This window comes from Vipera berus (assembly GCF_964194415.1).
Source record: "Vipera berus genome assembly, chromosome: 1".
Classification (NCBI taxonomy): Eukaryota; Metazoa; Chordata; class Lepidosauria; order Squamata; family Viperidae; genus Vipera; species Vipera berus.
Genome location: NC_138202.1, coordinates 44,333,671 through 44,356,250, shown reverse-complemented (window position 1 = coordinate 44,356,250; position 22,580 = coordinate 44,333,671). Strand labels below are relative to the sequence as shown.

The window sequence follows — 22,580 nt, the reverse complement described above, 5'->3', positions numbered from 1 at the left end:
TTAAATTAAAGTAGCATGTATCTTAATACATTATAGACATGCATCATGCTATTCCTCTTCAACATCAGCCACGTTGTATAAAATGCAGAAAAAAACAATCTGAAGCAGGAGAGAAGAGAGAGAAAAAGGAAATCTAACTAAATTTAGTTTGTGCCAATATTATTCCTTCTAATGAGAAGGAAGGACTCACTGGAGAAGAGCCTAATGCTGGGAAAGATTGAGGGCAAGTGAAGAAGGGGACAACAGAGAATGAGGTGGCTGGATGGAGTCACTGAAGCAGTAGGCGTGAGCCTAAATGGACTCCAGAAGATGGTAGAGGACAGGAAGGCCTGGAGGAACATTGTCCATGGGGTCGTGATGGGTCGGACACGACTTCGCAACTAACAACAACAAAATATTATTCATCATACCTTTCTATCCCTATTTTTGCTTTCACTAGGTTCATACCTTGTCTTTTGTTCTCTAAGCTGCTCCCCTCTCTCTTTTTGAAGATCTCATCAAGTTCATCCAAAGAGTTTCCCAGTCTTCCTCTTCCCTTCAAACTGTCCTTTCTCTTTTTTAATAACACTCCATTTTTTGTATGCAGTCCATATTCATTTATCTTTCAAGTATCTACCATTCATTCTTGACCACATTTCTTTCTGTTTTACAATACATTTCTCCTGACTTATCCAATTCTCCATATAATAAACTGGGTGAAAGGACACTCCTATAAAAAAAAAAGCTAAAGGTTTCCCTGTCAATTGTGTCTGACTCTAAGTTACGTTGCTAATCTCTGTTTCTTTGGAATGTTGTTCAAAGACAATTTCTATGGTCATGTAGCTTGTGTGGCTATATGACAAAGGTGCATGGAACACTATTACCTCCCCACCAAAGTGGTACCTATTAATCTACTCATATTTGAATGCTGTCGAAATGCTAGGTGTACAGAACTGGGGCAAGTAAAGTGAGCTTACTCTTTTGTGCAGGTCTCTGGTCTCAAACTCGGGCTTGTCAGCTCTCCAACTGACAAGCTCAGCATCTTTAACTGCTGAATCATTATGCCCCTGCTCCTACATATCAAATTAGGTATGTCTCACAGAATAACAAATCAAACTAAGTTATATCAGTAATTTCCCTTTGAATTGTTTGCCCTGTTTAATAATAATAATAATAATAATAATAATAATAATAATAATAATAATAATAATAATAATAATAATAATAATAATAATAATAATAATACATCAGGAAATTGCAGCTTCCTGCAATAAGTCCAGCAAAGCTACAAAAAACTGTGCTACTCGGAACATCTTACATTTTAAGGAGATACCTGGTTGATACCTAGGATGGTGGCAGCAACCCGTGTCAACCATTAGAGCCACTCAATTTGAGTGTTCAGTTGACTGAGTTTCATGTTTTATGAATAAGTTTTATAATAATAAAAAAATTGAAGGGACCTTGGAGGTCATCTAGTCCAACCCCCTGCTCAGGCAGGAAATCCTAGACCATTTCAGACAAATGGCTGTCCAGTCTCTTCTTAAAAACTTCCAGTGTGGGAGCATTCACAGCTTCTGGAGGAAGGTTGTTCCACTGATTAATTGTTCTAACTGTCAGGAAGTTTCTCCTTAGTTCTAGGATGCATCTCTCTTTGGTTAGTTTCCATCCATTGCTTCTTGTCCTGCCTTCAGGTACTTTGGAGAATAGCTTGACTCCCTCTTCTTTGTGGCAACCCCTGAGATATTGGAACACTGCTATCATGTCCCCCCTTGTCCTTCTCTTCATTAAACTAGACGTACTCAATTCCAGCAACCGTTCCTTATATGCTTTAGCCTCCAGTCCCCTAATTATCTTTGTGGCTCTTCTCTGTACTCTTTCTAGAGTCTCAATATCTTTTTTACATCGTGGTGACCAAAACTGCATGCGGTATTCCAAGTGTGGCCTTACCAAGGCATTGTAAAGTGGTATTAACACTTCATGTGATATTGATTCTATCCCTCTATTAATGTAGCCTAGCACTGTGTTGGCTTTTTTGGCAGCTGCAGCACACTGCTGGCTCATATTTAAGTGATTGTCCACTAGGACTTCGAGATCCCTCTCACACTTACTACTATTGAGCAAGGTACCTCCTACACTATACCTGTGCATTTGTTTTTTCTTGCCTAAATGTAGAACCTTACTTTTTTCACCATTGAATTTCATTTTGTTAGATACTGCCCAATGTTCAAGTCTGTCCAGATCCTCCTGTATCTTAAGCCTGTCTTCTGGAGTGTTGGCTATTCCTGCCAGCTTGGTGTCGTCTGCAAATATGATGCATTCCCCATCTATTCCCTCATCCAAATCATTGATGAAGATGTTGAAGAGAACTGGGGCCAGAAAAGAGCCCTGGGGCACCCCACTACTCACTTCACTCCATGTAGAAAAAAAAGATTAAGATAGTTACTGCTTTCAACTTAGGCCTACTTCCCATTAACTACTGGGACAATATTCACTATCTTGACCTGTTTTTAACAATAACTCATAAATTTAACACAGTAAAAGTATTGTTTTATAGAAGAAATATGCAAACATGGGTATGTATAGGAAGAAACTTAGAGATGAAATCTGAGAAATTATACTCAGGAAAAATAATATTTTTTCCAGTAGTATAATTCCATTTGAAATAAACCCACGAGGCTGCTTTTAATTAAAAACAAAATAGAACAGCCAGTTGTAGAATTCATCCTCGAGTGTCCAAATCTGGATAAATACATAATAAGTATTATTTGCTTTTAGGAAAGAAAGGAAATGAAAGGGGAAAAAATACAAAAGGGAAAAGGAAAACGAAAACATTTACATACCCGTGAACAAAATGCAATCTTATACTATTAAGTGGAGCCCTCTCTCTTCTTTTTGAGGCTGCAGTTTTTCGTTTTTCTTTGCATTGCTCTTTAAGCTGAGGTAGATCTTCTTTGTAAACCTTAGCAGAGAATATAAAGATTTTCTGTCATTGTGCATATATGAAAAACCAATCACTATAAGGAATAGTTTTCTTACCATCTATATGAGCATCATATATTGGACATGGTTACAACACTGTTAAAAAGCTATTCCAATAAAATAAATTATTAGAATAAAGAATTATAAGTATTTACTGTGAAAGCTGAAAATGCAAATGGCTTGCAAGCCCTAGTAATGAAAGTCAATAACATAAAAAAAACTGAGACTAAGATTAAATATAATAGGAGGGTCAAACCACAACAATCTGTTCAAGAATTGAAAATGAAGATACTGAACTAGTGGAAAGTTTCTGCATATTAAGTTGACTACCAAAAATGAAGAAACCAGCAGTCAAGAAGTATGCCTCTGACTAATTCTTGGTGGATTACCAATGAAGATCTTGGAAAAGATATTTAGAAGCCATAACATGTCTGTATCTACAATATAAAAATTATGCAAACAATGGCTTTTCCTGTAACACTCTCTGGAAAAAAAAGTTGAATTTGAAGAAGCACGATAGAAACAATATTAACCATTATTAACTTTGGCATTGGAGAAGACTGATGAAAATACCACAAACAAATGAATTATAAAACAAATGAACCCAGAATTCTTACCTGAGCCACAATTAACATGTCTCAAGTTATCATACTTCTAACACATTGTGCAAAGATGCAACTCTCTAAAGAAAACTATTAATGCTGAGAAAGGAAAAGGGGAAAAAAAGAAAACAACCAACAGCAAATTGCATAGACTTGATTACAAAGGTGATGAATACACTGTTGGGAAATCTTAATGGCCACATTGGGGATAGGTGGTCCTGGAAATAGTGTATCTATGTGGTAGCTAAGTTGACACTGACTTGATAGTACATAGTCAGTGAATCAGTAGTTTGAATAACATTTCCTCCTAATTTCAAATGTTTCCACTAAAGAGTTAAAATCCACTGATTTTACATAGTTAAGGAGCTGTACATCAATTCCCATTACTACTTGCAGCTTATTATACTTTTTTTAATAACTCAGTAATCACTTGATTCAGTATGGAGTCGTGGTGACTGAATGGAGCTGAGCGTTTACTGGTTGGCTGCCCTTCCTGACACTTATGTGGAGTTCATAGCAAATATTTTCTATTTCCAGTCTGATAGAGAAACATCTGTCTCTGCCTAGGATTTAACTCTCAGCTTTTAGAGTTCTGGTTCCATCTTAGGCATGAAAACTGACCAGAATGACCTAGCTGTATGTAGCAAATGCATTTCTCCATTTTTAAAAATCCACTTGTGATGATAGCAAAATGTTTATCCAGTGATACACTACTTCAGGGGACATAATTTCAGGGGCCTACCTTTAATTATCTTGAATTTGGAAGAAGCTCCATAGAAACTCAGTATGACATGGCTAGGTGAGAAATTTTATTGAACAAAACCACTTAAAGCAGTTGATTAACCTCTGCCAACATGACAACGCTATCCCTTCTTATACTTAAATTGGGCACTTCTTCCTTTTTCATGGCTTAGGAGAATCTTGCTTTGTATGTCTTATGCTGGTCATTAACATATGGTAGTAGGAAAGTCTAGTACCCAACATCTCCAAAATCAACTGTTTCCACATTCCATCCCTTCCCTCCTTTTGATTCTGAGCAACAGACTATACAGAATTAACAGGCAGACATTTGATTCTATGGCGGAAAAGCAACTCAAGCATAATTGCAGTATTAATATTTTAGATGCATCCAGGATTATTAGGACAAGCGGAAACAATCTAGGGGTTTTCTAGCCCACCCTCTAATGTATAGGATAATACCTGTCGTCGATAAGTGATCTGAGTCTCTTGCTCAATTTCAGAGTCCAGCTCTGGAACATCAGATTGATCAGAATCTGATTCTTCACTATTGGAGTCAACCATGCTTTCTGTAATACAAATAAAATGTAGAGAAAATACTGAAAAATAAAAATCAAATTCAAGTCAAGAAATATACATATCCCCACTGAAGCAAATTCTATGGAGAATGGAATGGAGTGGAGTGGAGTGGAACAGAACGGAACAGAATAAAAAAATTAATTGTCACTTTAAAAGTACACTAAACAGCATACATTAAAGTGAAATTTCATTGCATTCAGCTCTCAAAAAAAATACCATATACACACATACACACACATATTATGACAAAAAGAAACATCACAGTCTAGTTCGAATGTATACATATACATGGCGAAAAAAAGAATCCTACGGATTTACAAGATGGATGGCATAAAGAACAAAACTGTTATAGAATCAAGTAGTTCTGCTATAAAAACTTCAAAACCTCCTCCCAGATCATGAAGTGGGTGTGTGGGGTCTCTAACAATGCTTTATGCTCTAAGCACATAGCTCTTATAAGCAGTATCCAGAATAATGGGAAGCAAGCTTCCTATAAACTTCTCAGCTGTCCTTACCACTCTTTGTATGGACCTTCTATCTGAGGCACTGCTACCACCAAACCAAACAGTGATGCAGTTTGTTAAAATGCTCTCAATCATGCCTCTGTAAAAAGTGGCTAGGGCAGAAGGAGAAAGATGTGCTCTTCTCATCCAAGGCAAGAAATGCAAATGCTGGTTTGCATGCTTCACTAAAGATAACATATAAAGAGACCAAGTCAGATTGTTAGTTATCTGCACCCCCAAGTACTTAATACTATTGACCACCTCCACAGCTGCAGCCTTGATACAAAGTGGAGTATGACTATGCCATCTCTTTCTAAACTCAGCAATTATCTCCTTTGTTTTATTAACATTCAGAACCAGGTTACTTTTACTGAGGGCCTTCTGGCTATGAACGTAATGTTCCCACATGAGATAAAAGGTAAGATAACAGAAACCTGGAAGGTTGGGAAACAAGCAGCTACAAAGTACATGGGCTGTTAACTCAAAAATATAGAAGAAGATGGCTGGGATTCTGGGATACTGTTCTCTAGAGTGGAGAATTTCTTCAAAGGATAACACATACACCCTCTTATTTTACTGAAGTAAATTTACGTCTGCTTGAGAACATACAGGAGGGAGGAAGTTTAAATGTTATAAATGATACATAGCCCTCCAATTTAAGTTTCCTTTTTACTAGTACTCTCATCGCAGAAGGAGAGCCCATTCTTGACAGTGATCAATATCCATACATGCCTGGCAATAGTGCTGACCGTGGTTAAATCACCAAAGTTTTCCATCAGTATCAGAACTAAGTTGTCACCCGGCTGCAACAATTACAAAAATCCTCAAGGTACAATAAGCGATTGGGGTCAGAATTTCCATCAGTAAATGATGAGATTGCAAAACTCAACATCACATGGTTGAATTGGTTAATGATGGCAATCCCGGCACTTCTTATTGTAGTTAACTAAATCCCTCTAATCATTAGATTCCCATTAGATCATTATTACTTTTCCTCATTTTAGACTATTAATCTGATGAGAATGTCCGAGGACATCTCCGTGGTCATGTGGCCGGCATGACTAGACGCCAAAGGCGCACGGAACGCTGTTACCTTCCCACTGTAGTGGTCCCTATTTTTCTACTTGCAGTTTTACATAGTTTCGAACTGCTAGGTTGGCAGAAGCTGGGACAAAAGGATAACATTTAAAACGTATTTCATTGTAATGGTGCCACTATGTAGCCAATCTTTTCCAGATAAGCTATATTTCCTAAAAGACAGGAATAAGAATCATCTAATCTGGTGGAAATTCAAAAGTAAGAGCAAATTACAGTCCAGAACACTTGCAGAAGATTTTAATCAATCTTAATCAAATCAAATTCCCTGGACTTAAAAATTAGAAGTCTGTATCTAGCATTGATGAGATATATTTTCAATCATTGTTCCATACTGTTCTGCAATATTTTAGTATTATACTCATTTTTGTAATCTATTCCTGGCATTTAGCATGACTTATTTATGTTATTAAACAGCTATAGAAGGGGGAGAAATGTCTACATAAATAAATACCAATGTTACGTAAAAATAGAAAATAGCAAAGAAAAAAACTTAGGGGCAAAATCTGAAAAAATATTAATAACATCTCAAAACAAATTCATGTCAAAATCATTACTAGCAATATTATGTTATTGCTGAAATCATATTAATTTGTATACTCACCTTGCGGCGCTATGTGAACAGCATCTTTCAACTTTCTTTCAGGAATAAATTTCCACTGGAAAACAGAGTGGTCTGCTCCACCAATAGAAATAACCCATTGATAATCATGTGACCACCTGACATTTGTCACGTGTGCTGAATGACCAAGGTATTTCTTAAACTTTGCCCCTATTAAAAACATAGGTTATTACATTCTGAAGTATAGTTTACACAATTTATCTGATGCAGTATTTCTCAAATGGGGCTCTTAAGACCCTTGGAACCCCAGGCCTGGGCACATCACCAGGTTTTCATGGCCTTACGAAAGGCCAGCAGGATCCAGTTCATCCTGATCTCTGAAGGGAGATTGTAATATGTTTTTGAATTGTGAGCCACCCAGAGTCATTTGCTGAGACGGGCAGCTATAGAAATCAATCAATCAAACAAAAAAATGGAGAATGTTCTATGTCTCCTAGTTTCCACCATTCCTGGAGTGATGGGACCTGCCCACCTGCTAGCTTGAATTAGATGTGTAGACACAACTGGGAAAAGATGTTGTCTCAGGTAACTTTGTACCAAGCCATGAAGGGCTTTAAAGGTGATAACCAGCACCGTGAATTGCACCTGGAAATACACTGGCAAGCAATGCAACACATGCAGTAATGGTGTTACATGTGTCAAATATCCAACACCATTTAGTACCTGTGCAGCCACATTTTGCACCTGTTGAAGCTTGTGAATACTTTTCAAGGACATCTCCATGTACAGTGCATTGCAATAATCCAGATATTTATGACCACAAAACACAGTAAGGGTAGTGTTTACTTAACAACCACAGCTGAGTCTAGCAAATGAAACTCTGAAAGCTCATCACTGTGTAACAAGAGTTGTTTGTCTCTGCATCAGGGACATATTTTTCCCTCTTCATAAAGTTTTATTAATGTTACATAGCTATAACTGAATTAATTTTTTTGGATTGGCTTTTAATCTCTTTAAATGTGACTAAAAACTATCTTACAATCAGTCTCTTTTTCTTTCATGTACAGTATTTTAAGCATGCATAGTGTTAATATAGTCCACTGGACTATTAACCTGTTTGAATAAATACTATAAAATCCCAAGAAATACTGAAGTCTAAAATGATACAACCTATTATCAGAGAGATTTGCATATGTCCAATCAACCTATGGCTACTTTAATAATTAAATTCCATAATAAATGAGCCACTAAGGTTACATTAGGTTGATTGAGTCTGTGTTGCATCCAAACCTTTCTGAGCTGTGTAAGGGGATTTATTTTTATTTTATTTTATTTTATTTTAATTCCATTTATATCCCGCCCTTCTCCGAAGACTCAGGGCGGCTTACAAGCTTAGCAGTAGCCTTCATTCTATGTATATGCCTGCTTATTAGGGCTTTCACACACACCCCAAGTGGCATTATTACAAAGTCAGCTTAATTGCCCCCAACAATCTGGGTCCTCATTTTAAGCTCCAATTGGGTCCTGTGTGTTTGAAAATTGTTTAGGAGTATCGTCCTCATCTAACATGTTGTGAAACCTGTATCTTTTATAGATGTGTGTGTTTCAGCCGGCAGAAGTGACAATGCCTTATCCTACCTCCTTCCCACCAGCACATATTTCTTTTAATTAGAACTGATCTTTTGAAAAGACATTACTTTGGTTTACTACCTTATAAAACATATTTTCATTAAACGTACTTTACAAAAATTCTTACCTTTTCTGATACATGGATACCGAAAGAGTTTTACTGTTCCATAATCATCAGCTGTAACAAGAACCTGACCAACAAAATTTGCATCAACAGAATTTGTATCATTGCTCTCTGAATATTTAGGCCATATCCCGTTAACTTCAAGGCCTGAAACTGAAGTCCATGAAGCCCACTGGATACCCTTTAACTCTTCTCTATTTATCACCTCTTTCCCACCTAAAACAGAAAAAGATATCTACTTAATTATAAAAATTACTTTAACAATTAATTACTTTTAGTAAATTCTGAATTTCAGAATTGGCTTATTTCACATGAAGAGCCTTAATGAGGTTTCAACCAAGCTGAGAGAAGCTCTTCTTTCTCTTTATAAGAGAAAACTGAAAGGAACAACAGTAAATAGCACATTTATTAAAGATAATGAAAACATTGTTAAACAGGAAGAAAGAATAACTAAAACTAAGTTTAATATTACTTGAATTGGAAGTAGATGACAATAGAGCTTACTCCCAAGAAATACTGATGCAATATTGTAGCCTAAGGTATTCCAAGGTTTATGCTACCTCTAGCTTATATAAGTTTTAGTTCAAGCGCAGAAATTTTGTTAACACGTTTAAAGTTTAGCATACGTTTTGAATACAGCTATTCTGTTATGAATCATAAAGTTAGCCAACAAAGTGAGTGATTTAGGCTTTTATACTTGTTATTCTCAAATAGGGTTAAGCTTGATGAGAGTTGTTAGAGGACTAATCATTACAGTTCCTATGAACATTCCACTAAGAATATGATATTAGGCAGCCCAACACACAATTCACTTCTTTTTCTCTTGGGTTATATAACAGTAGTAAAATATCTCACCAGGCATCCTATAAAAAAGACGTTTTCCACTACCATCATTGGTTTGCAAATATTTACTGTCTAAAGACCAGTCCATATGGGTTATAAAACTTGAGGATCCAACACATTCTCCAACCTTTTTATATCGTTGAATAACACCATAAATGTCAACAGAGCTGTCATTGGAGCCAACTGCAAGGAAATTTCCATCTGGTGAATATTTTAATTCATGAATAGCTTCCTTCCTATCTTTAATGTGAACAACTTCTGTCATATCTCTGTAACACAGAAAATAGATAATATTAAATGATTAATGCTACATTTAAAAAGATTACGGTAATCTCTGTTGAAGCTAAACTCTTTCTTATTTTGTGGATATATCTATGTACTACAATCATATGGAAGTAGCTTGCCATTGCCTTCTGGGATATTTTTTTAGCTTTTTGTTATTTCCTAAATTATAGGCAGGATGCCTTAAGTACTAGTTTTCATGAAGTGACAATGAAATTTAATCCACTTGTGAGCGTTCTTGCACCTCTAGTTGGCCTTTGTATAACATAGAAAGTTGGAGTAAAAAGTTGTACGTGATCCAGTAGAGCAGTTTTTATATTCCTTATTCTCCATATATACTCCCATTAAGTCTTCCACCCAAGCAGAGAAATATTATTACTCCTAAAAGCCTGCCATGAAATTCTAACCAACTACACTTATTGATTGTTGAGATGCCCTCCCCAGAAAAGTTTGACTGGTGACAGGTGAAGACCTTTTTATTTTTCCAGGCATTTAATAGTACTTTAATCATATACTAATGGTGTATTAATTCATATTGACCAAAGATATTAATTACTTGCTCCTGCCTAGTTTGTACAGTCTCTTTGTTTTGTATTTTATTTGATTTTATTGCATATCTTTTGTTAAACTGGATTTATTTTATATTTTGATTTTATTGTATATCTTTTGAACTGGATTACTCTTTAAGTATGTGTGCATGCGTGTACACACATTTACTGTAAACTTAATAGTTTTGACTACTGGATAATTTAAAAATAAAATAAATGAAACAGATTAAAGCGTAAAAGTGATGATCTTGCACAAAAATAAGATTTTTTTTCTTACTAATCAAGGCAACAAAAAACAGCTTTCTGCAAAAAAAAATACATTCTACATTCCACAGTGGCACATATAGGCATTTTAAGCAATTGCATTAAAAATGAGTACAAATGAAAAAAATGGATTTAGTATTTATGTCATACAGCTAGTCAACAGGGGGTAAAGAAAATTACTATTCATTGAGGAAAGCAAAGTTTATTTTATGTTAAAAGCTCCAAATGTATAACCTACCTAACACGAAGTACTGTAAAAGAACCATCTTTCATCCCAAGAGCAAGATGAATTCCATCAGTGCTAACAGCTGCACAACGAATGGGTTCTTCCATGTTACACCGTGCAATTAGTGCATGATCTATAAGGCTCCATATTCTATAAGAAATGTATTTCATACAAACAATATATTATTGCCTATGCAGCAGAAAATAGAACTGATTTGCCCTTTATAAGCAGATAATTTTTTCTTCTTTCTCTTCTAAATCAGACTGACATTAAAAGTTTATTCCCATCATCTCAAAAAATATTTGAGTACTGAAGTGCAGAAGTCCCAACCTTTGCAGCTTAGCAGACCAGCTTAGGGGGCAGCGGCAACAAAGTGGAAGGGGTGAGACGGGATGGTTTTGCATGTGCACCGCTTTCACAAATGTAGCTTTGTGTATGTGTGTGTGTGCACTAGCCCACCACTTCTGCAGCCTGGTTTCAAATGGGCTGCAGCCTAGACTGGTGGGTTTGGGGACCCCTACTATAGCCCACAGTTCTCTGGCTGTATGGTTAAGTTATTATCCAATTACTTTGTCTGATTGCAGATCAATTTCTACTCACTTCAAATTAGCTATATTATTAAAGTAAAGGTAAAGGTTCCCCCGCACATGCGTGCTAGTCATTTCCAACTCTAGGGGCCAGTGCTTATCTCCGTTTCAAAGCCGAAGAGCCAGCGCTTGTCCGAGGACATCTCTGTGGTCATGTGGCCGGCATGACTAGATGCCAAAGGCGCACGGAACGCTCTTACCTTCCCACCGTAGTGGTCCCTATTTTTCTACTTGCATTTTTACATGCTTTCGAACTGCTAGGTTGGCAGAAGCTGGGACGAGTAACAGGCGCTCACTTTGTTACGCAGCACTCGGGATTCGACCTGCCAAACTGCCGACCTTCAGATCGACAAGCTCAGCGTCCTAACCCACTGAGCCACCGCGTCCCTCAGCTATATTATTATTACCACTCTAATAACATTAGTGCTTGCAATTGTTTACTGTTATACTCTATATTATTTTCTGTTGTGGTGGTTTTTTTGCTTATTCTTAAGTACTTGTTATATATATATTTGATAGCTTATGTATCAATGTTTTGTTTTGTTTTTTCCATTTTCTATTATTTAAAAGCAATTAAAATTATATTAAAAGGTATGTGATTATTACCATATATTGAAAATCTATCTGCCATGTCACGTAGCAATTAGATAATTATTCCACTTACTAGTCAGCCGGCTGCAGAATACATTTACAATAATGCAAAACTAGGTACAATTCATGTAAATAATTAATCTAATAAGGAAAGAATGTGAGTGAGGCATTGGAAAGAAAAGGAAGAAATAGGGCCCACACCTTTATCTGATTTAGTCTGTTAAACATGAACAATATAGGAACCTTTACATAAATTTCACATAATTTTATGAGCATTCTGTTCCAAAGGATTTAATTGTAATAGCCACGTTGTGGCATCAAAAGCTGATTTTATAATAAGGCAATAATTTTACTGGGCAGTAATGTGTATAATAACCGTATAATGTATAATGATTTATATAATTAGTTTGTATTTTAAAATTCAAATAACACTTTATAGAATCTTGTATCTTTTTATAAGTCCACGGAGCTAACCTAACTGATCGATCATCACTTCCAGTTACGGCTAATGGTTTTGTAGGATGAATTGCCAGGGCCCAAAGCTCTCCTTCACAGTGTCCTTGCATAATAAGGAAAGGCTTATTGCGTTCATGTACCACAATTTCAAAAATTTCACTGTCCTGTGTTCCAACTAGGATGTGATCTCCTCGCCAGCAAACACTCCTAACTGACAGACCTAGGAAGAAGTAGAACAATTGTTCAAGCATAGGTTTCATACTCAATTACTATTAGACCTCAAAATTGCTATTCCAGATAGCAGGAAACTAATTAAATTACACATAGTGATTAACCCCAAAGAGAGGTTTTATCTATAACAAATATAGCATACACAAATGTATTACAACTGTGCATGTGTCTCAAAACTTGCTTTTCATCCAAGTAGTTTGCCTTTTATCAGTCTGCCATACACCTGAAGAAAATATGGTGCTGCTTTAAAGAATGTACTCAGTAAGGTTAATGCAACTTTTTAAACCATGGCACTTTTTCCCCAAATTCAACCAAAGCCTTTAATGAAGAGCCAAAAGGATTCCTGTGCTGGTGCACACACACACACACACACACACACACACACACACACAAAAATTAGAGGTCAGTCAACTCCTACGAAGTTCAACAGAAATAATTCCTACGAATAGTACATATGTGAAGTCTTGTTTTAGCTAAACTGCTACATTTTTGGAAAAGAAATTTATTCATTTAACAATATGTCCAAAGTATTCCAGGTATTCCCATTTCCAAGGCTCTAATTTAGACACTAAAACCTGTCTGCAAAATCTTCCAATAGTTAACAGAAGAAAACTGAGAGAGGAAATTAAATATACAACAAAATATAGCAGGATCAATAGGTACAAAGAAGGAAATCTAAGTTGAGCTAAAGAATGTAGACTGGCAGCCAGCTTGGGTTACTAAATGGCTTACTCTGCAGGAGAATATATTTTTTTTACTTGTGAGAAAAGCTCAACATGATTGAGCAAAGTTACATTAATTTGTTTTTACCCCAAGTAGCTTTTTAAATGACAAAAGGATGCGTATTTGATATCTGTTTAAATCCCAATTTCATTACAATTGTGTACATTATCACAGCCTTCTGACAAAAGGCTAAACTTAGTAGAAATATTTTGGCAGACTTTTAATGAGAATCCTGTTGAGCATTTGCCTTATGTAATTAGCTTAATTGGACCAGTCATAATCCATCAAATAGAATGTTCCCTTCGTGATTTTCTTCATATTCCAATTATCATACCTCCACAGTTTCTCAGTGATTAAAAGCATTAGTAAGCATGTTTTGTTATGACTCAGTAACAGCAGTATTGCAGTATAATAATTTTAAAGAACATGAGAGGGGAGGATAAGAGGAGCAGATTGAAAATATAAGCAAAACTACAACTACATTGATTTAAACCCAAGTGGCAAAACCATTTCATGCATGAAATTTATCACAGTCTCATTACTACTCCAGATGCATTCCCAGATTGGCAAAACAAAACTTAAATCTAAATTATATATGGGATCTCATTATTACATGTTCATACTCCATGCTTACTATAATAAGGCCTGGGAACCATTCTTCTATCACCAAGAAGATGGAGTCAAGCTATTCTCCAAAGCACCTGAAGGCAGGACAAGAAGCAATGGATGGAAACTAATCAAGGAGAGAAGCAACCTAGAAGACCTTCCAACTCTGTTATTCTATTCTATTCCATTCCATTCCATTCCATTCCATTCCATTCCATTCCATTCCATTCCATTCTATTCTATTCTATTCTATTCTATTCTATACCAATAGAGTACAAAGAACAACCAGCAGAATTACTCATTGATGAAAAAGGGCCACTACTCTACTGCCCAACTCCAGCTCTGAACGTTACTCATTTGGAACACGATCTGCATTACTAGGTAGGAACATGTTTTTTGTTTGTTTTCTACATCATACTTTAGAAAAATTATCTCTTAGATAAACTGATTAAAGTAATCCATTTCTTTTTTACCTTTATACCCCTGGTCGGTTTCCCTGAGATCAATTGCAGTAATGGGTTTAAAATTTAAATCCCAAAGACGAATACAACCATCCCTGCCACCAGTGGCAAAGCCTTCTTCACATGCATTCATGCTGAAAATTCCTGCCTAGCAGAGAAAAAAAGAACATATTTAATTAGGGATTGCTTCTAAAACCTAGAGTCACTTTCATATCAAGGAACATGATTATTCAAATAAGATAAAATATTTTATTTATAATGTTTCATAATAACTACACTAATAAGAGATATTGTATCCTAAAATAGAAAATAACAATTATATGCATATCTGTATTTCTAGAGAACCCTTCCTTGAATGCAATTGCATTATATAATTGTAAAACATTTACAGCTTTCTATAATTCTTGAGTAATCTGCTGAAATAAAAATACACAAATCTATCTTTCTAATAGTAATTTCTATTATCATATCTGTATCATTTAAATCAATATTAAGTCAATTGTTTTAGTGTCATATACAGTAGCTCAAATATTTTTTTAATTTTTGTAATTACAATATCTAGACAGAGAAAATAATCACAGATCAAGTAATTACAACTACATGAGTTCTTTACATGTGGATAATAGATTTTTTGTACTAGCAACGTGGGTAATCCTAAGTGAAAACTATTATAATCAAATTATTTCTCACACAGTATGTACAAATATTGATAGGACAGTCCTTTTCTGTACTATATCTAACACTACAACTTCAACAATACACTTCTTGAGAAGAGCTGTTCCTCTGGGCCAACTGCAAAATCCATTTAGAAGCAACGAAAAATGTCCTTATTGAGAACAGCATATCAAGTCTAATTTGATAATTAAGGAACTGTTCCAACATGTTCTATCTTATGCAAAAACATATAAAATGCATGACAGCTCAGAAGCAGCAATGCTGAGGGGAAAATAAACTGCAGATAATACAACTGTATCACATCCACAAGAAATTTAAAATGATTTCAAATCTAAGCAATCTACATTTTAAGTAATGACAACCCATACATCCACAAAGGAATGTAAGGAGCATAATATACTAGCAAACAATCTCAGAGTATTTATTTATTTATTTATTATTTGGATTTATATACCGCCCTTCTCCTATGTACTAGAGCATATTAAAGTATTAATTTAACCATTAATTAACTGATCAATTATTAGTTTAAAAGATGAATGTGACTGTTTTAAAGTTTATATCTTATTGAAAAGTTTTTGTTCTTGTATCACATTTAACATTCCAGCTTCCAAAATTATAATACCTTAAATATATTTGCATATATTCTCAGTTTCCTTTGACAAACATTGGTTGGATGATCTGGGAGGGGGTTCACCAACCATTGTTCCCCTGTCATGGTCAGATCATCATCTCCTGCGGCTGATCTGGTGGTTCCGCCCCAGGCGCCTAATGGACCCGGAACAGTTCCAGATGGCGCTTGGTTCTATACCCATCGCCCTCACCCACAGCCCAGTCGATGCCTTGGTGGATGCCTGGGAAAGGGCGGCCGCCAGGGCACTTGACTGTGTTGTACCCTTGCGACCTCTGACCCAGCGCAGATCCCGCTGGGCTCCATGGTTTTCTGCGGAGCTCCGGGAGATGAAGCGTCGGAGACGGGTTCTAGAGAGCGGTTGGAGGTCCAGCCGATCCGAATCTGACCGATTGCAGCTAAGAACCTTTATAAGGTCTTATCTTGCGGCGATGAGGACGGCGAAGTCTAATTACTTTGCTGCCCTCATCGCGTCCGCAGATAATCGCCTGGCCGCCCTGTTTAGGGTGACTCGCTCCCTCCTTAACCAGGAGGTGAGGGAGGATCCCTTAAAGGGACGGGCCGAGGAGTTTAGTCACCATCTGACGGACAAAATCGCTCAGATCCGGGCCGGTCTGGACTCTGACTGGGCGGAGTCTGACGTGGAGGAATCGGACGGTCTTGAGCATGTTATCTGGACTGAGTTCGATCCTGTTTCCCCTGATGATGTGGACAGGATTATGGGGAGGCTGAGCTCCACCACCTGTTTGTTGGATCCGTGCCCCTCCTGGCTGGTTTATGCAGCCCGGGAGGAGACACGAGGCTGGTTCCAGGCAGTAATAACTGCTTCTTTGAAGGAGGGTGTCTTCCCCGCCACCTTGAAGGAGGCGGTGGTGAGACCCCTCCTCAAAAAGCCTGTCCTGGACCCGGCTGTTTTAAATAATTATCGTCCAGTCTCCAACCTTCGCTTTTTGGCGAAGGTTGTTGAGAGTTTGGTGGCACATCAGCTTCCTCTGTTCCTGGAGGAAACTGATTATCTGGACCCGTACCAATCGGGTTTCAGGCCCGGACACAGCATGGAGACGGCATTGGTCGCACTGGTGAATGATCTCTGGTGGGCTCGGGACAGGGGTTGTTCCTCTGTCCTAGTCCTATTAGATCTCTCAGCGGCTTTTGATACCATCGACCATGGTATCCTACTGCGGCGTCTCAGGGGGTTGGGAGTGGGAGGCACCGTTTTACGGTAGTTCTCCTCCTATCTCCTGGGCCGCTCACAGTCGGTGTTTATGGGAGGGCAGAGGTCCACCCCGAGGCCTCTCGTTTGTGGAGTTCCTCAGGGGTCGGTTCTCTCGCCCCTCCTGTTCAACATCTACATGAAGCCGCTGGGTGAGATCATTCGTGGTTTCGGGGTGAGGTATCATCAGTACGCTGATGATACCCAACTTTTTCTTTCCACCCCGAACCAACCCAGCAATGCCCTCGCCGTGATGTCCTGTTGCCTGGAGGCGGTCCAGGTCTGGATGGGGAGAAACAGGCTTCGTCTCAATCCTGCCAAGACTGAGTGGCTGTGCATATCGGCATCTTGGGTTAACCAGACCATTCCACCTTTAACGATGGGGGTGAGGTGTTATCCCCCGTTGATAGGGCTCGCAACTTGGGCGTCCTCCTTGACTCCCGGCTCAATTTTGAAGACCATATAGAAGCCGTGACCAGGGGGGCTTTTGCCCAGGTTCGCCTGGTGCGCCATTTGCGACCCTACCTGGATCAAGATGCCGTACGCACAGTCACTCATGTGCTCGTGACCTCCCGTTTAGACTACTGCAACGCTCTCTACATGGGGCTGCCCTTGAGGACCACTCGGAGGCTTCAGCTGGTGCAGAATGCGGCCGCGCGAGTTGTGATGGGGGTTTCCCGATACTCCCATGTAACACCTCTACTCTGCGAGCTGCATTGGCTCCCGGTTGCCCTCCGGGTGAGATTCAAGGTGCTGGTGATGACCTATAAAGCCCTAAATGGCTTGGGTCCGGGATATCTGAGGGAACACCTGCTGCCAGCATCAAGTTCCCTTCGTCCAGTGCGCTCCCACAGGGAGGGTCTTCTCAGGGTGCCGCCGGTAAAAGATTGCCAGCGGATAACACCCAGGGGGAGGGCCTTCTCAGTGGGTGCGCCTGCCCTCTGGAACCAGCTCCCCATGGAGCTCAGGACTGCCCCCGACCTCCATTCATTCCGCCGGGACCTGAAGACCTGGCTCTTCGAGCTCTCTGGCCCAGGCTGAGAATTTTAATTTTAATTTAATTGGGGTTTTTACTTTTTTCAGGGATTGATGTAATTTTTTAATTGTTTTTAACTTTTGTATTTCTTGTTTTAAATACCCTGTAAACCGCCCTGAGTCCTTTGGGAAAGGGCGGTATATAAATCAAATAAATAATAATAATAATAATAAATAGGGTTATATTTTGAACTGTCAAATCAGATCAAATAAAAGTCCATTTTTATAATGGTCATACCCCAGCATAAGGAAGATGGGTACAGTCATTAGGAAAAGCATGAAGGGTACCTTAAGGATCAAAATAAAAAAATCTAAAACAAAATATGAAAAGCTGTTAGAAATAAAAGATATTAATTAAAAATTAACAATATATATATATATAAAGAGCAAGAATCTAAAGGAAGGGGTAGGAACATTATATGGATAGAGAAGAATAGAAAAAAAATAGTTGGTGGAAGATTATATCTATCAAGTTACAAAACACTCTAATATGACAAACTAGATGATCATTAAGTCTGGTTTATAACACAGAACATCATCCAACAAATGTTGAGCACTGCTGCACAGAACCTGTGCAATGTGAGGACGTCTGTAAACATGATAGTAGGATAACATCAAGTTGTTGCTCTCCCTTCTCTGCCATCTGCTTGGCTATCCTCTTTTCTCCAGGAAGGCTTGTAGTTCTGGCAAGAATTGGTGAAGAATCAATGCAGCATGGGCGGCAAAGCATATATACTACTTCTTTAGCAAGGAGACATCCTTTGGCTTGCCCAATGAAATAAAAGGGGATAGCAGCTATTTCTCCTGTAAGTCAGGTAATGAACTTTGTCTGTGGTCATATTTCCCCTTTCCATAGATCATGTACTGTATTTTGTATGTATTTTCTTTGTATTTATTTATTTAATTCAATTTATATACCGCCCTTTTCCCGAAGGACTCAGGGCGGTTTACAGGGCAAAATTAAAACAATACAATATAAAAATTAAAATAAAATTAAATCAATAGCCCCAAAATTAAAATTAGAATTTAAAAACCTTAAAACCCCAGTCCAGGCCAGCTAACTCAAAAAGCCAGGTTTTTAGGTCCCGGCGAAACGAAGGAAGGTCAGGGGCGATACGGAGTTCCACCGGCAATTGATTCCATAGGGCAGGCGCGCCCACAGAGAATGCCCTCCCCCTGGGGATTGCCCGCCGGCGGGACCCTGACTGGCGGGACCCTGAGGAGGCCCTCCCTGTGGGAGCGCACAGGATGATGGGAAGTTGATGCTGGCAGCAGGTGCTCCCTGAGATAATCCGGACCCATGCCATTTAGGGCTTTATAGGTCATCACCAGCACCTTGAATCTCACACAGAGGGCAACTGGAAGCCAATGCAGCTCGCGGAGAAGAGGTGTTACAGGGGAGTATCGGGAGACTCCCATCACAACTCGCGCGGCTGCATTCTGCACCAGCTGAAGCCTCCGTGTGGTCCTCAAGGGCAGCCCCATGTAGAGAGCATTGCAGTAGTCTATCCGGGAGGTCACGAGCGCATGAGTGACTGTGCGTAGGGCATCTCGGTCCAGATAGGGCCGCAACTGGTGCACCAGGCGAACCTGGGCAAAAGCCCCCCTGGCCATGGCTCCTATATGATCTGTATTGTATGTTAAGTTTGCAGATGAATATTCATCAAGCTTTATTACAACTATGTGTGCAAGAGAGTTTACATAAGCAGTTAACAGAAGCAAAAATACTGTTATTTAATTCTAAATTATTAAAAAAATCTAAATCATAAAATGCTTCAAGTCTATTTATATATGGCCACCCCCTTGCCAAGCAACTCTGGTTGTTAACAATTTAAAAGCCAGTTTAGTCTAGTGGTTAAGGCAGGGGTCTCCAATACCCGGTCCGTGGTCCAGTACTCGGCCGCGGCATGATAGCGACCGGTCCGCACAAACAAACAAAGCCCCATCCGTGGGTTGCAGGCAGCACACAAAACCACACATCCTCCGGTCCGCGGAAAAACCTCTCTCCATGGAACCGGTCCCTGGTGCCCAAAAGGTTGGGGACCTCTGGGTTAAGGTACCAGGCTAGACCAGGAAACTCGGAGTTCTAGTCCCACCTTAGGTATGAAAGCCAGTTGGGAGATTTTGGGGCCAGTCACTCTTTTTCAACCCAACTCACCTCACAGGGTTTTATAATGGGGAAGATAGGAGGAAGGAGTATTAGGTATGTTTACTGCCATGAGTTAGTTATGAAAACAATAAAGGCAGGATAAAACATCTTTTTAAAGTATTCAAAATACATATTCTACAAATCAGTGTTTGTCCTGCCTGTTTTTTAAACTTATAAAAAAATAAAGATTGCCATATCAAAATTATACTTACGGCATGTGCTCCTTGTATGGTCCGTATAAGGTTGATTCCTTTCCATACATAAATATCTCCATTAAGTGCACCAGAATATGTTATTTCATCTCTTGCACAGGCGAGGCACAAAATAGTTTGGAGATCACCAGTCTTACCAAATACACCACGCTTTGGTGTCAAGGAATTTCCACACAGACTCCAGAACTGTAATATACAAGTTATTTGCTTTAGTAACATTATTCATGGAGTATTTTAAGCCAGTAAAACACAAATGTTTGAGGTGGATGGCTGCCAAGGCAAAGCTCCAAATTTTGACTTTTTTCTTTCACTGTCATATATTTAAGTAAATACAAGCTCACAATATGATGCCAATGCACTTCAATGTCATTTTTGTTCTATATAGACAGACAGGAAATATGGAATATGGAAGTATGCTGAGGAGAGATGAAATCAAGAAATATAGTTGTATCATTATAACTGTACATTTCTAGTAAAACAGCATTCACATTTTGTTTTCCTCCAACCACATAAAAGGCTATGCAGAACCTAATGTTATGCCTATTTCTCTGAGAGAGAATACTGCTGAATTCACTATTTTTTATTCTTAAGTCTACATAGTAAATCCAGACTTACACATACTTCAGGATGAGCCACTTAAATCAATGGGATTAGAAGTTCTACTGGTATCATTGAATCTACTGAAATCCAAACTGATCTTACAAGAAACATACCACGTATATCTGTGAACAATACAGAACAAATCCTCCTGACAGACAAAATATTTAGGCTTTAAGAACAAGCAATGCAAAATTAATATTAAAAAGTGGTGTCTGACTCTAGGAGGCAGTACTCATCTCCATTTCATAACTGAGGGAGTCAGTGTTTTCTGAACACCCTTCTGTGGTCATGTAGCCAGCATGACTATATGCCGAGGGCATACAGAATGCTGTTACCTTCCCATTGAAATGGTACCTATTTACCTACTTGCATTTACATGCTTTCAAACTGCTAGATTGGAAAAGCTGGGGCAAGAATGGGAGCTCACGCCATCACATGGTACTTGGGTCTCAAACTGTCAACTTTCTGGTCAAAAAGCCAGTGTCTTAACTACTAGGCCACCACATCCTCTTCTATCTTAATAAATTAATATAAATAACATTAATAGATGCTTTACATATTCTCTAATTGCAGAGCTGCTTTGTTCCTTAAGAGGTAAGGTTGAATAATTCTACATACTATAGGCATGTCTTCTCTCAAAAACAAACAGGGGGCTTGGCCAACATAAGCCTATGTTCAGTTCATATTTGGGAATTTGAAGTTTTCATAGTCCATGACAAATAAAGGACTGGTGCTCTTCATGTAAGGGGTTTTTTTAAGCATTAACAACTAGCAACTGGATCACAAGTAAGCTCCAAGCCACTCTGAATTAATAAACCCTCAAATCTAAATGGCCCATACAGAAAATAATATTTCATGAACTTCTGCTTGAGCTACATTTTTTACTTAACCTAGTTTACTAATAACCCAGTCCTTGACTCAGTCTCTTTTTAACTCTGAAGCTGCTTGATGTCTCATCTCCTTGAACTACATATATGAATATTGGCCTGATTTTTTATTCAAATGTGAGTTACTAGCTTTTTCATTTAGAGTATTTGATTTATTTACAGTATTTGCAGGCTGCTGCTGCTTTGATTGACAGCCTGCTTGCTCAACAGCTTGCCACGCAATATGTGAACAGTTAACACCAGCTAGAAAATATCTGATTCATACAAAAATAGCCAAAGGACAGAGTAGAAATAGTTATAAGCATACACAAAAACCACAACGAATCAAAAAGCCCAATGGGTCACAGAATGCCAGAACAACTGAAGAAAATGTTTTCCAATGAAAATGTTAAATATCTCCAAACCACATTAGAAGCAAGGTTTAAATACTTCATTTTTTTAAAAAAAGGACATCAGTCTAATGGAAACTTGATAAAATGAAGATAATTAATTAAATCTGGTGCTTTCTGGACATACATTTTATCCAAGGACAGAAAAGGATATAGTGTTGCTCTATATATCAAAGCCCAAGGG

General features: G+C 38.2%; 1 protein-coding gene across 2 annotated transcripts in view; it reads right to left on the bottom strand.

Annotated features, from left to right (window-relative positions):
* EML5 (EMAP like 5) overlaps nucleotides 1-22,580 on the bottom strand; it is a gene marked incomplete at its 5' end in the record, with an annotated part of 87,365 nt that overhangs the window by 51,010 nt on the left and 13,775 nt on the right. For both annotated transcript variants that reach the window (XM_081312779.1, XM_081312780.1), the window contains 9 exons: nucleotides 2,820-2,938; nucleotides 4,761-4,867; nucleotides 7,080-7,247; nucleotides 8,794-9,006; nucleotides 9,646-9,902; nucleotides 10,966-11,103; nucleotides 12,606-12,807; nucleotides 14,621-14,756; nucleotides 20,521-20,706. In XM_081312779.1, the coding sequence (XP_081168905.1) occupies nucleotides 2,820-2,938; nucleotides 4,761-4,867; nucleotides 7,080-7,247; nucleotides 8,794-9,006; nucleotides 9,646-9,902; nucleotides 10,966-11,103; nucleotides 12,606-12,807; nucleotides 14,621-14,756; nucleotides 20,521-20,706 (1,526 nt within the window). The remainder of the gene's footprint in view (nucleotides 1-2,819; nucleotides 2,939-4,760; nucleotides 4,868-7,079; nucleotides 7,248-8,793; nucleotides 9,007-9,645; nucleotides 9,903-10,965; nucleotides 11,104-12,605; nucleotides 12,808-14,620; nucleotides 14,757-20,520; nucleotides 20,707-22,580) is intronic.